General features: G+C 39.2%; 1 protein-coding gene across 4 annotated transcripts in view; it reads right to left on the minus strand.

The window, feature by feature from the left end:
- The window catches only part of RMND5A (required for meiotic nuclear division 5 homolog A), a 62,777-nt gene that overhangs the window by 36,386 nt on the left and 12,674 nt on the right, over positions 1–13,717 (minus strand). For all 4 annotated transcript variants that reach the window (XM_059405650.1, XM_059405649.1, XM_059405648.1 and 1 more), the window contains exon 2: positions 5,400–5,542. In XM_059405650.1, coding sequence (XP_059261633.1) covers positions 5,400–5,542 — 143 coding nt within the window. The remainder of the gene's footprint in view (positions 1–5,399; positions 5,543–13,717) is intronic.

The following is a 13,717-nucleotide window of genomic DNA, read 5'->3' on the forward strand; positions in this document are numbered from 1 at the left end:
TCTGGGTGGCTCAGTGGGTTAAAGCCTCTGCCTTCAGCTCAGGTCATGATCCCAGAGTGCTGGGATCGAGCCCCACATTGGGCTCTCTGCTCTGTGGGGAGCCTGCTTCCTCCTCTCTCTCTGCCTGCCTCTCTGCCTACTTGTGATCTCTGTCAAATAAATAAATAAAATATTTAAAAAAAAAAAAAAAAGGGAGAAAGATCCTAAGAGAGGACTTTGAGGTACTCACCCTGGAACAAAGAACTGTGCCCAAGCCTGGGTAGGTCAGATCATCCCCAGACCATGCAACTGTGGCCAAACCCAGTAGGTATTGAGAATGTAGCTGTTCTTAGTCCAAATCACATAATTTTAAAACAACACCTTCCATCTTGACTGCAAAGATAGGAGACCTTTACTAAATGCCTCGCAAAAATTTAGACACCCTAGTCTACTGCATTTTCTTGGATTACTCGCTCGTAGTTCACAGAGAAGAGTTAGTTTGAACATGCTTTATTTTTTTTTTTTTTTAAAGATTTTATTTATTTATTTGACAGAGAGAAATCACAAGTAGATGGAGAGGCAGGCAGAGAGAGAGGGAAGCAGGCTCCCTGCTGAGCAGAGAGCCCGATGCGGGACTCGATCCCAGGACTCTGAGATCATGACCTGAGCTGAAGGCAGCGGCCTAACCCACTGAGCCACCCAGGCGCCCTGAACATGCTTTATTTTATTCTTAGGGAATATATTCCTGGCTTTTTATCATTGTTGTCTTTTTTATAACTTTGTTAACCATTCCTTTTCAGTAATTCTAAAAATTCAATACTCAAAGTATCTTATCAATTTCTCTGTCTATATTTCAGAACTCAACTTAGCTCTTTTTTTTTAATCAGAGTGTATTTTTTATTTCTAGTCATTTCAATTTCCTTTTCCCTTCATTAACAGTAACATCTCTCTACTATATAAAGATTTATATATTACATAATAACAGAAATTTAGAGCTAGTATATACCTGATCTCACCCACTCTGTATCTCAGCTACTATTTAAGGCCAAATCCAACACCTTTTCTCCCATTGGTATTTTCTTCTTATACCCCCGTCATACCTACATAAAAGGCAGTTCCAGATGGCTCACCCAGAACTATCTTAAATATTCTATATTTTGCTTTTTATGGCATTACTCCATTTTTTAACAGTCAGCATTTTAACTCACCCACGTAGATGCTCCATCTACTGGCAGAAGATCAGTTTAGGCTGACGTTTTTTAAAAAACTATTTTTAATACTTATTTCCCCCCTTAAAGCACTACCAGCCCTGCAATGGTCTGACTTCCTAGTGTAGCACTCATGAGTGAGATCTTTTTCCACTGATTTACCACTTCCAAGCTGTTCACCTGGGGTATGTTACTTAATATCTAAGTCTTAAAATGGTAATAATGTACCTACAGCATGTAATATAAATGTATGTACAGCACCCAGCTCAACAGTCAGAGCATGGTCAACACTCAGTAAGTGACAGCTATTATCTTCCTCCCTCTGACTTCTTCTTAGTCTAATTTCATCCTATTTAATGAGGTCACGTAAATTCTCAACTGCTTATATCATTCACTCCCTTTTTCCCTAACCTCCTTTAATCAAATCCTTAGGCCTTCCATCAACCCTATTCTTGATAAGGCAGCTAATCCAAAAGAGCCAGTCCCTGAGGGTCTTTCACAGGTGTCCAGCATCTCTCAGTTGTTCAGCCTCTTTCTCAGTACTACAGAAAACCACACCTCAATCTGCTGTCTGAAATCTTGCATGTTCTTCCAAGTCAAATATTTTTTAAGATTTTATTTATTTATTTATTTATTTATTTAGAGCATGTGTGTGGGCAGGGGAAAGGGCAGAGGGGGAGAAAGAGGAAGAGAGAAGAGAGAAGCAGATTCCACACTGAGCACAACCCCAAAGATCACAACGTGAACTAAAAGCAAGAGTCGGACACTTAACTAACTGAGCCACCCCAGTGCCACCAAAGTCAAATTTAAGATACTAACTCCACAACACTTAAAGAGCACAATGATCTTCCCTTTACTTCACAAATAAATAGAGTGAATTCCATGCGAATTTATCTTCCGTTGCTTCAGAATTTTCCCAGCTCTTTCATGTGTACGAGTAGCATTCTTACATGACCGAACTAGACCATACTCTTCTAAAGAATATGGCCTATGTATTTTGCTTTCAACTATCCCACAACAATGTCTAAATTTAGACAGTTTAAAATCTTAGCCCTATTTATTTCAACATACACACATATGCATTTAAAGCAGTAATGATTTTATTGACTTCTTACTTAGGAAGAAGTAAACTCAAGAAAACTCAGAAGACTTAAACACTGAAGTAAAAGCCCTAAGCAGGAGAGAATTCTAGATGTTTTTAACATGGGAGAGGAAATTTAAAATAGACCAACACATTGTTTTTACTAAAAATAATCTGCCACAGAACCCAATATCTGATATTATTTATTTTAAATAGTGATCATACTATGGGCCTCTGAAAACAGTCAACACATTAAGGCAGAAATCTTCAATAATTTTTTATGTTCACAAAACTAAAAGCCAGAAAGTGCCTTAGCTAACACCACAAATCTCTTTTCTGCTTACATTAAATGATGACTAAAGAACTTTAAAAGAAGCATTAAAATATTAAAGGACAAAAAAATCATTAAGCGTGTCAAAAATTCACTACTGTTCCTCACTCAAAACCAGCCTCTCATAAAGGAATCACCAGCGTCTTTGCCCTTCTCTTGGCAGGGTGGGAACATAGATCCACAACAGGGTGCTGCTCACAGGCTGCTGGACAGCATTCCAGTTTATTACTCAAGTCTGTTTGTGGGACTTAAAGGCCTGGGCCACAATGGCTTCAGCTTCATCCTGTCTGCTCACATCAGCCCACAGGAGTCTACCCAGCCTGGTCACAACAGGTGGCCCTGGAAGCTTGTACAAATTTTCCAGGTCCAGACTACAAGTCAGTGGAATCTTATATGACAACAGCCTACACAGAATTCCTCAAGTATGTGAAAAGCACAGTGTCTAGGTAGTTCTAGTGGGGTAATAGCTTCCTGTTACAGCTCCGGGTAAACAGATGCTCCTACCCCAGAAAAGAGGGAGGTAGGAAGGGAGAACACACACTGAAAGATGGTAGAGAACAGAGTTAAAAGATCCAGGCTTTCTTCTGTGTCCCAGAACCATAATTCAACAAAAACTTACCAGTACCAACTTAACAATGTAGTTTCATAGGATGGATCAGAAGAATCTGGAATCCAGGTCACCTAGAACCTAAACTACTTTCACAGCAACATAAAACCACACACAAAAAACTTTTTACTTAAAAAAGCCCTTATTACTTAACATGACAAAAATGTCCTCAAAAGAGGAATGAGTAAATTAAAATACATAATTAGGAACATTCACCTCAAACATACCCCCACCAAAAAAGCCAGAACGTAGATTACTCATTATGCATTCCCTTGGTATCCATTCTCAAAGGAATTCTTCTGTTTCTAGCACCAAATATACTTAAATGCTTTGTCTCAAAGATTAGCCAAAATATCTGACAACAATTATGAATATTTATAAAGACGTGCTAAATCAGGAAGACATGCTTTGCAAGTCACCATTAGTTAGGTGGATAAGAGTAAAAAGAAGGTTCTAATAATCTGACAGGGGGACACACGGTTACCTATCAGTGATAGAACACAAATTTGGTGAATTGCTGGCGCCCATGCTCTAGATCCTAGTAGCCAGCAGTCCACACACTTGAGATATGGCTACTGCCATCCTCACCTCTCTCGAATCTGGGATCTCTCCTCCGATACTTTCTCTGATTAGCTGCCATGAAAACTTCAATTCTTCCCACTATCATGGCATTTTCTGGTCTTGCTGTCCCCACTCTCTGTCATTAACTACAAGCAGTCTGATGGTCAAGCAGATGCCTTCTGTTACCTCCAAGGGCTTCAACCATCAGAATCACCAGATTGCCTTGGTCACTGTCAATCATCAAAACCTGAAGCTTCATAGATACCACCTAGAGCAGCTGAAGGTCCCTCACCCACAGTGACTAAAGTGCCCCACCATCATTCCAGTGAGCCCTTAAGCTAGTATATACCACCTGAGGTTTCTAATGCCATAGGCCCCAGAAGGCCCCAAAGCCACTTCCAAAGCTGTGTGCACTCTCTTGGGGTCACCAAACAGGCAGCACAACATCAAAGTTCTTTCAGAGAATACACAATGCTTTCCCAGCATTTGCTAGCAAATGCCATCACTAATCCAAATATGGTGTTGCTGCTGCCAGAACTACTTCTCAAACCTCTTTTGCCAAGTTGAAACCCTCAGCATTATGGGAATGGTGAAAGCTCTCTGAAAGGTCACTAACACTTCTGTAAATCACAGCTACCCAAACAATCCTTAGAGCCCCTGCCACACACAGTCTGGCTACACTGTACCTGACAAGTTAACAAAACCTCCTTGGAAGCAGATAGTTCTGCCTTAGACTGCCTCGAGTCTAGCCCTTCAAGATTACTGCTCTACAGGGTAATTTCTAAAAGGTAAGCTTGCCCATGAGTTAGACAAAGTCACCCCCTGGATTCCATGAGTTTCTGTTTACATCATAGCTACTAGTTCTCCTACATTCTGACTAAGAAGCAAATCTTAGGACTGGTTTTGCTTTTACAAAGAGCTCTCCCAAAAGTTCTTCCTACCTTCCCACAAGTTTACAATGTGTCAAAAAAAAAAATCCATTAAAAAATAAATCCATAAACAATTACAAATTCTCCAATGACTGATGTAGTCAGAGGTATCACACAGTAACCTTAGGCCCTGTCTCTTAGGCTCCACTATGAACTCCAAAGGCAAAACTGGCCCAGTGCTAAAAATAACCACTTATAAGTAAACCACTAAGTCACAGATTCAAGAGATGTCACCAGAACAATCGCCCAACAGAAGTGGACTGGCCCTGCAGCTACCAACCAACCCACTCACTCACACAGAAAGCAACAATGGAGAAAAGCAACTAGCATGTACACAGGAAGACAATAGTTAGGATGATGCAAGGTTGTTATCCTAATAACCCCACAAGAGAGACAGTCACTGCCAATGAACTATTCAGGAAGTAGGAAGTTACTTCTGTAAACACACTCCCTCAGAGGAGTTAAAATTTCTTTGGAAATTTACTCACCTTGATACAAGGAACTGTAGTCATATAAATAAATGTTTTTATTTTTGTTTTTTTAAATAGCAAAAGATAACTTTAAGAGTAATATAATAAAACCAAATCTGAAAAAGTTAAAGCCAGGATGAAAGGACTAGCATAAAAGAATTATTATCAAAGCAGTGCTAGGAGAAGACGGATGATGTTAAAAAAAATCCCAGACAATTCCTTCAACACCATACCTTATCAATGGCTTTTCCAACACGAGAAACACTGCTGTGGATGTCTTTGTGGTCTGAGGCCAATTTTTGAACAGTGTCCTTTATTCTCTTACAGCATTGTGTCAAAACAAGTGAAAGTGTCCCTGATAATTCAGCATCTTGGCCTATAAAAAAATAAAGAAAGAAATAAAGAGAAAGACTGGTTACTGACAAAAGCAAACCCAAAGATGGCAAATTTCAAACAGGCCATTTAGAACATGAAAGTTGGAAGAAAAGTGAAGAAAAACAAATATCTGCTTTGAAGCAGATGGTCACATTCATAGATAACATTTTTCAAGTGAATGCTAAGAAAGTTATCTTAATTTATTTTTTGGAATAAATAAGAAAACTTTACTATGAAATAAGCCACTTTTGTAATTACCAAAATAGCACAGACGTTGAATGATACTGCCAAGGCATTTTTCAGAAAATATGTCTTACTGAATAAACTCAGTTATCCCATCCACTTAAGCTGTTCAAGTCATTCTCAATACATTTTCATTGTTATTCAATTTCCTAAAAGAGAGATTTAGTCTAAATGCTTTATATTCTATATAAAGAAGGAGAAAAGAACACCCAACAAACTTCCGTGGATACCATGTTGAAAGAGCGGACACAGCAGAAAGAGTTAACATATCCCCATCTATAGGCACAGTGAGCCATTCTTATCAGGGTTCCCCACCACCCTAACTGGTAAGAGTGGCTCACTATTCCTAAACTGTACAATGAGGCTCATGCTGAATTCCTGCTTTCCTTTTGAGACTCTGGAATTTTAGTATGTGCTACGCTGACGGTGCCTATATGACCAGTCCCCAGTGAACACCCTGAGCACTATGACTCTGATGAGCTTCCCTGGTAGACAACACTTCAAACTTGTTACAATTTGATGCTGGAGGAATTAAATGTGCCCTGCTTGTGTGACTGACAATCTGCTGAGAGAAAACTCTTGGAAATTTTCTCCTGCTTCCTCTGCACTTTGCCACATGAGCCTTTCCCCTTGGCCGATTTTGCTTTGTGTCCTTTTTGCAGTAGTAAATCTTAGCCATGAGTGTGACTACATGCTGATTCCTGTGCATCCTCCTAGTGATCAATGGAACATAAAGGTGGTCTTGGGGACCTTGATACACACGATAAATCAACTGAAAGTTACTACAGTTTATATCATCTTTCCCAGCGCTACCTCCTCAGGAAAAGGAGAGGAGAAGAAGGTGGGAGAAGAGTGAACATTTGTTAATTACCTCATACATCTACATATCCCCACCTGTGAGCAACAGGTCTGGCTTCTGAACTACTAACTATGATACAGCAGTGGTTCTTAAACTCAAATTTACATCAGAATCACCTGTAGGTCTAAGTTAAAACAAAGGAGTTGGACCTCCATCCCCTGTATCTAATTCAAGAGGTCTGGGATGGGGCTGAAGAATCTGAACAAGAACCACCCAAAATGACAACAGCCCTAGAATGTCCATTCATCCAACAAATACTTATTGAGCAAGATACCTTCTGGTGAACAACACAAAATAAGTCAACTATATATAGTAGAACAAAAGAGGATATATTCTATGGGGGGGGGACACTGTAAAAGAGATGGGGAGTGTATGTGAGCTGAACAATTACAATCTTAAACACAGTGGATAGGACAGACCTCACTGAGAAAGTGATATCTGAGCAGACTTGAAATAAATGAGGGAACCAGCCATGAGGCTACTATGGGGATGAAGGGTGGCAGAATTTGCCACTCCAAAATATGCTTCTTTGCCATAAGGACTATTTTGAACATATTATTATGAGAAACAGAAGATACAGGAAAAGTTCTAAAAACAGAGCAGAAGTCACCCTTTTGTAAGGGAAATTTACAATTATGAGGGAAATTCCATTCATAAGTCTCCCTCTCTACCCACATAGAGAAGAATGGCTCTAAATCGTAAGAAACTTATCAGTGAAGAAGGTTCAGTCTTATATTTGCACAACAAACTTTACCTTTGTTTACTGTGCATTTCCTGATAAACTGGCTTCCCCACCTTTCTTTCATCTTTAGCTAAAGATAGTAGTTAAGCTTGAACTCTAAACCACTTCTTTGAGTTACTCACTTTTCCCTGAGAACCTCCCATGTTATACATAAAGTATACATGTTAATAAACTGTTTTTCTCTTGTTAATCTGCCTTTTATTACAGGGGTCTCAGTCAAGAACTCACAAGATTAAAAGAAAAAGTATTTCTTCTCCTTTTCAGGGGGAAAGCATTTCAGGCTGAGAGGATAAAAGCCCTTACAGGAATATACCAAGATTATTTAAAGAATAGCCAAAAAGCGAGTGTGGCTAAAGCAGATGTCTGGCAAAGAAAAACAGGAGAAGAAAAAGTGTAAGAGATAATGGGGGCCTGATCTTGCAGGGCCTTTCTGGCACTGTAAAGACTTTAACTTTTATTCTGCATGAAAGGGTACCACTGCAAGGTTTTGAGCAGAGAAGGTACATAAACTGACACATTTTAGTATGGTCTTTCTGACTAAAGACAGGAATACAAGAACAGAAGCAGGAAGAGAAGTTAGGAAGCTGTGGCAGCAATCCAGATAAGAGGGCAGTGGCTCAGCCACTGGGTGTAAGATGCGGAGGTGGTAAGAAGTGCCTGGATTCTGGATATATTCTGAGGGCAAAGCCAATAGGATTTCCTGACTGAGTATGAAGAAAGAGAAGGACTCCCAGATGATTCCAAACTTGTTTTTTTTAGTTTAAGTCAAGTAGAAAGATGGAATTGTCTTAAATTAGAATGATAAAGATTAAAAGCTGAGCAGGTATGAGAGGAAGAGATAAGGAGTTCAGTTTGGGGCTTGTTAAATTTGATATGTAAGTAGTCACTTCAGCGCACATGTGGAGTGTGTTAGATTTATAAACCTGGAGTTCAAGAGCAAACACAGGGCTGGATATATAAATTTGTGAGTCACTGGCATGTAGGTGACGCTTCAAGCCATGAGGTGGCTGGGTGGCTCAGTCAGTTGAGCGTCCAAGTCTTTGTTTTGGCTCAGGTCATGATTTTATGGGTCCTGGGATCAAGACCCGTGTTGGGCTTTGAGCTCAGTGATGAGTCTGCTTGAGATTCTCTCTCCCTCCTCCTCTGTCCCCCCCTCCCTGCACTCTCTTTCTAAAACAAATATTTAAAAAAAAAAAAATAAAGCCATGAGGCTAAATGAAGACATCAAAAGAGTCAGTACAAACAAAAAAAAAAGTGATAAAAGATGGGAGTAACCAACTGTGTTAAGTGCTCTGCTATGTCAACTAAGATACAGACTGAGAAGAGACCACTGGATTTAAAATGTGGAAGTTATGAGTGCTCATGACAGAACAGTTTCTCTACAGTTTGAAGAAAAAAAAAAAAACCAGGAAGTTGTAGGGACTGTGAAGAGGGAATATAAGTTTAGTTCAGTGACAACCACTGGGAGATGTAAAAAGATAAGCAAACAGTAGATAGATATAAAGTACCATAAAATACCCAATGCAATATGATGTAACCAAAAAAACAAAACAAAAACAAAAACAAAAAAACCCTGTCCTCTTCTCTAGATACAATTGCACAAAGTATGTTTCAGGTTCTTCCAACTTCTAATAACATAATTTAGGCTAAGAGAAGACTTGGTAATTCAGGAAAAATTTCAAAATCTCTATAAAAGGTATTCCATACATACTTTGAGCCAAATGAATCTAACTGCTTCAGTAGCTCTACTCTGGTCATTTCTGTATCTAAACCTTACCTAACCTCAATACCTTCATCTCCTCTATGAACCTCTCTGCTTACAGATTTACTCAGTTTTCTCAATTCCTAATGAATTCTGTTCTCTCCACCTTTCCTCTAGCACTTAATTGAATCCCACTCAACAACATCATGTATCATTCCATGACCAGTATCAATTAGATATATATAAATCCTGAGCAGAGACAGGTTCTTATTCTAAACTAAATATTCCAGTCTTATCACATGCCTTGCACAGTTTTTTATTTTTTTTTTTAAAGATTTTACTTATTTATTTGACAAAGACACAACAAGAGAGGGAGGAGTATGAGAGGGAGGAGTATGAGAGGGAAAAGCCGGCTTCCAGCTGATCAGGGAGCCTGATGTGGGGCTCAATCTCAGGATCATGCAATCATGACCTGAGCCGAAGGCAGATGCTTAAGGACTGAGCCATCCAGGCGCCTCGCCTTGCACAGTTTCATATACTATTAATATAAGTATGTGGATTGACAGTAACTAAAGCAAGGAAAGAACAGTTAAAAAGAATGCCATATTTAACAAATGGTGCTGGAATAAGCAGATACCCACATGCAAAAGAATCATACCATATAAAAAAATTAACTCAAAATGGAATGAACACCTAAAGGTAAGAGCCAAAACTATCAAATTCTTAGAAGAATGTGGGTGTATTCTCAACCTTGTATTGGACAATGGTTTCTTAGGCATGATACCAAAAGCACAAGTAACAAAAATAAATAAATAGGTAGAGAGATAAATAAATAACTCCTAGAATGACAGAAAATATTTGCAACTCATATGTCAGGTAAGGGTCTAATATCCAGAATGTACAAAGAACTGTTACAATCTAACAAGACAAGCCCATTTAAAAGTGAGCAGGGGCAACTGGGTGACTCAGTCAGTTAAATGACTGACTCTTTGATTTCGGCTCAGGTCATGATCTCAGGGTCCTGGGATCAAGCCCCATGTGGGGCTCTGCACTCAGCATGGAAATCTGCTTGCCCATCTCTCTGTGCTTTTCCGCCTGCTCACTTGTGCATTTGCACAAATAAATTCTTAAAAAATAAAAATGGACAAAGAATTTGAACATTTTTTTCCCCAAAGAGGAAAGGCAAACAACCAATAAACACAGGAAAAGATGTCCAACATTATTAGTCAAAAGAAAAATGCAAATCAAAACTACAAAGAGAAACTACTTCACACCCACTGGGATAGCTATAATGAAAACAATGGACAACAAAAAGAGTCGGAGAGGATGCGGAGAATTTAGAACCCTCACACATTGCTGGTGGGATGTCATATGGTGCAGTGGCTGAAGAAAACAATCTGACAGTTCCTCAGAAATAACATATAATAACATAATAACCATATGATACAGGAATTCCACTGCTTGGTACATACCTGAGAGAAATGAAAACATATGTCCACACACAAACTTGTATAGGAATGTTCACAGCAGCATTATTCAGAATAGCCAAAAAGTGGAAACAATCCCAATGTCCAAAAGGTGAATGGATAAATGTGGCATAGCCACACAATGGAATATTTATTCAGCCATAAAAAGGAACGAAGCACTGATACATGCTAAACACAGACAAACCTTGAAAAGACTGTGTTGACTGGAATGAGCCAGATACAAAAGGCCGTAAGTTATGATTCACTTATACGAACTCTCTAAATCCAAAGACAGTAGTAGATTCACAGGGGCCAGAGGCTAGCAAAGGGTAGAATTGAGAGTGACTGTTAATAAGTATGAGGTTTCTTTGGGAGTGATGAAAATGTTCTGGGATTAGATAATGGTTATGGCCACACATTTCTGAATATATCAAAAGCTAGTGAATCACAGCCTTTAAAAGGGTGACTTCTATGGTATGTGAGCAATTTCTCAATTTTAAAAATCTTAAAAATGCAAGCCATAAGTCCTATCCATCCTAGCATGTTTGTTTCTACAGTCAGTAGACAACAAAGTAAACACAAGGTTAAAGAACAAAAAAGCAGAGGCCAACCTGGAGGACAGAGGTCATCTGGAATTTACTAACTGAACTTCCACAACCCAACCTTGAAATTCATGGTATTTTCAAATCTCAGCAACTTAAATGTCTGAAATTTGGTGCTGCTGTCATTTCTTCAAGACTCTACACTTTTTGGTCTTCAAGTTTAATAAGGACAGATTCTAGTAGTGGAAGGTCAATTAATTAACATTGAGAGTTCTCAGTATGCCCCAAGGAAAAATAATTTCTACAATGTATTTGGAAGTATAAGAAAAGTATAATAGAATAATCTGAAAGAGAACCCTGGGAAAGCCCTGTTCAAAGAGAAAGATCCCACTAATGCATTTTCAAATGGATTTAGTGGAAAGCGGCCAAAGGTAAAAACAGGTTTAGAAATCACTCTAACAATCAAACTGAGTGAGACCAAACCTCTAAGTCCTAAAGGGAGAGTTCTAATGTTCTTCTGATTTCTCTGTCTGAAAACAAAACCCACTTCTAGAAGAACCTTTCTGTGAAAAAAATCTAAATGGATTCAGTTCTTAGAAATAAAGCTGGGGAATTACTAACAGCCTTCTCTGCCATAACTAAACTAGATGTGAGGTAAATGTTAGAATCCTAGTTGGCCACAGTGGTGGTCACTTTTTACCCAGGATGAAGTCCTATGACAACGGTGTCTTTTTTTTTTTTTTTCCCTAGAGGAAGAGAGAGAGCAAAAGAGAGTGGGGTGGTGGTGGAGCATCCCAAACAGGCTCCATGCCCAGCATGGAAACCAACATAGAGCTGGATCTCACAACCCTGGGATCATGACTGAGATTATTACCTGAGTTGAAACTAAGAGTCTGAGCCACCCAGGAGTCCCCAGCTGTCTCTTTCAATGCAATAAACCTCCCTAGACTAACGACCTATCATACATGACCATGAAAGGAATAGTTCTGAGGCAGTGTTTATCCATACAGTGACCACATGTACTTTTCAAGTTGGCCTTTTTTTAAAATTATTTATTGATTTATTTATTTAAGAGCAAGAGATCGTGAGTAGAGCACAAGTCAGGGGAAGTGGCAGAGGGAGAAGCAGACTCCACTGAGCAGGGAGTCCACTGCAGGGTTCAATGCCAGGATCCTGGGATCATGACCTGGACCAAAGGCAGATGCTTAACCGACTAAGAAACCCAGGTGCCCTAAAGATTGTGGGTTGTTTTTGTTTTTTTGGGTTTTTTTTTTTTAAGAGTAATTTTAGGTTTACAACAAAATTGACAGAAGTACAGAGATTCCCATATACCTACTACCCCCTCACAACAAGCACAGCCTCTCCCATTATCAATATCACCCCCCAGAATGGTACTTTTTTTTTTTTTTTAAACCAAGGATGAGCCTACACTGACACATCATTTATCACCCAAAGTCCGTAGTTACCTGAGAGTTCACCCTTGGTGCTGCACCATGGATTCTGACAAATGGGTAACAGCATAAATCACTATAGTATCTAACAGAGTCTTGTCACAGCCCTAAAAATTCTCTGTGCTCTCCCTATCCATCTTTCTCCTCCACCTCACCCACCACAACCACTGATCCTTTTGTCTCCATAGTTCTGCCTTCCTCAGAATGCTGTATAGTCAGATTCCTATAGCATGTAGCATTTTCAGATTGCCTTTTTTCATCTGAGTTAACTCCTAAAGCATTTTTTTAGAGAGCCCGGCTAACACTTCAAGCTCTGCCCTAGAGCTTCGCTGCCTAGCCATTTCAGGATCTATGTCGATTAGTGTCAAAGAAACAATAAATTGTTTATTTCCATAGCATCCTGGACTTCTCTATCGGAGTTTCACACTTGATTACAAATATTTGTCTTACCACCCTCATGAAATTACTTGAAGACAGGCAATATGATTGTTTAATCTTCAGTGTTTAGGCTCCATGCCCAATGTGGGGCTTGACCTCATGACCCCCAGATCGAGAGTCACGTGCTCTACTGACTGAGCCACCCAAGGGACCCTAGTAAATTACATATTCTCATTTTCAAGCCCAGCACTGGAGACTATGGCACTACCAACACCCTGAACCAACACCCTCTGACTGACAGCAGTTTCACACTCAGCAGCTCACTGATCTTCTACGCCCTTCCAGGATATCTCATGTGTACTACACAAAGCATTATGGCCTAAATTTTTCAAATACCAAATAAATAATATACACACGTGTGCGTGCACACACACACATACCAATGTCCAAATAAAACACACTCATAGAACAGTATCCCCCCAGTAATGAGTCACTTCCCTTTTCCAAATAATGACCATTTCCTCCTTTCAAAAATCTTAAATATATAGGTAAAGACTGGGGGAAGAAAATTAACAGGCTTGTGTTTTGAGCAGTTTCTGTGTTTGTAAAACAAAACTATGCCAAGATGTGTAAAAAACAAAACAAAACAAAAAAACATGAAATACATTTCAACTTTAGTACATAATGTGTGTCTATAAAATTATACCCCAAGTCAGAATGTAGGAAGATAGAACAAACTTACACACTATAAGGAGGGCCCAACTCCCACACAAGGAAAAATTACAAAATTCCT

This window comes from Mustela nigripes, chromosome 7 (assembly GCF_022355385.1).
Source record: "Mustela nigripes isolate SB6536 chromosome 7, MUSNIG.SB6536, whole genome shotgun sequence".
In the NCBI taxonomy this organism is placed as follows: Eukaryota; Metazoa; Chordata; class Mammalia; order Carnivora; family Mustelidae; genus Mustela; species Mustela nigripes.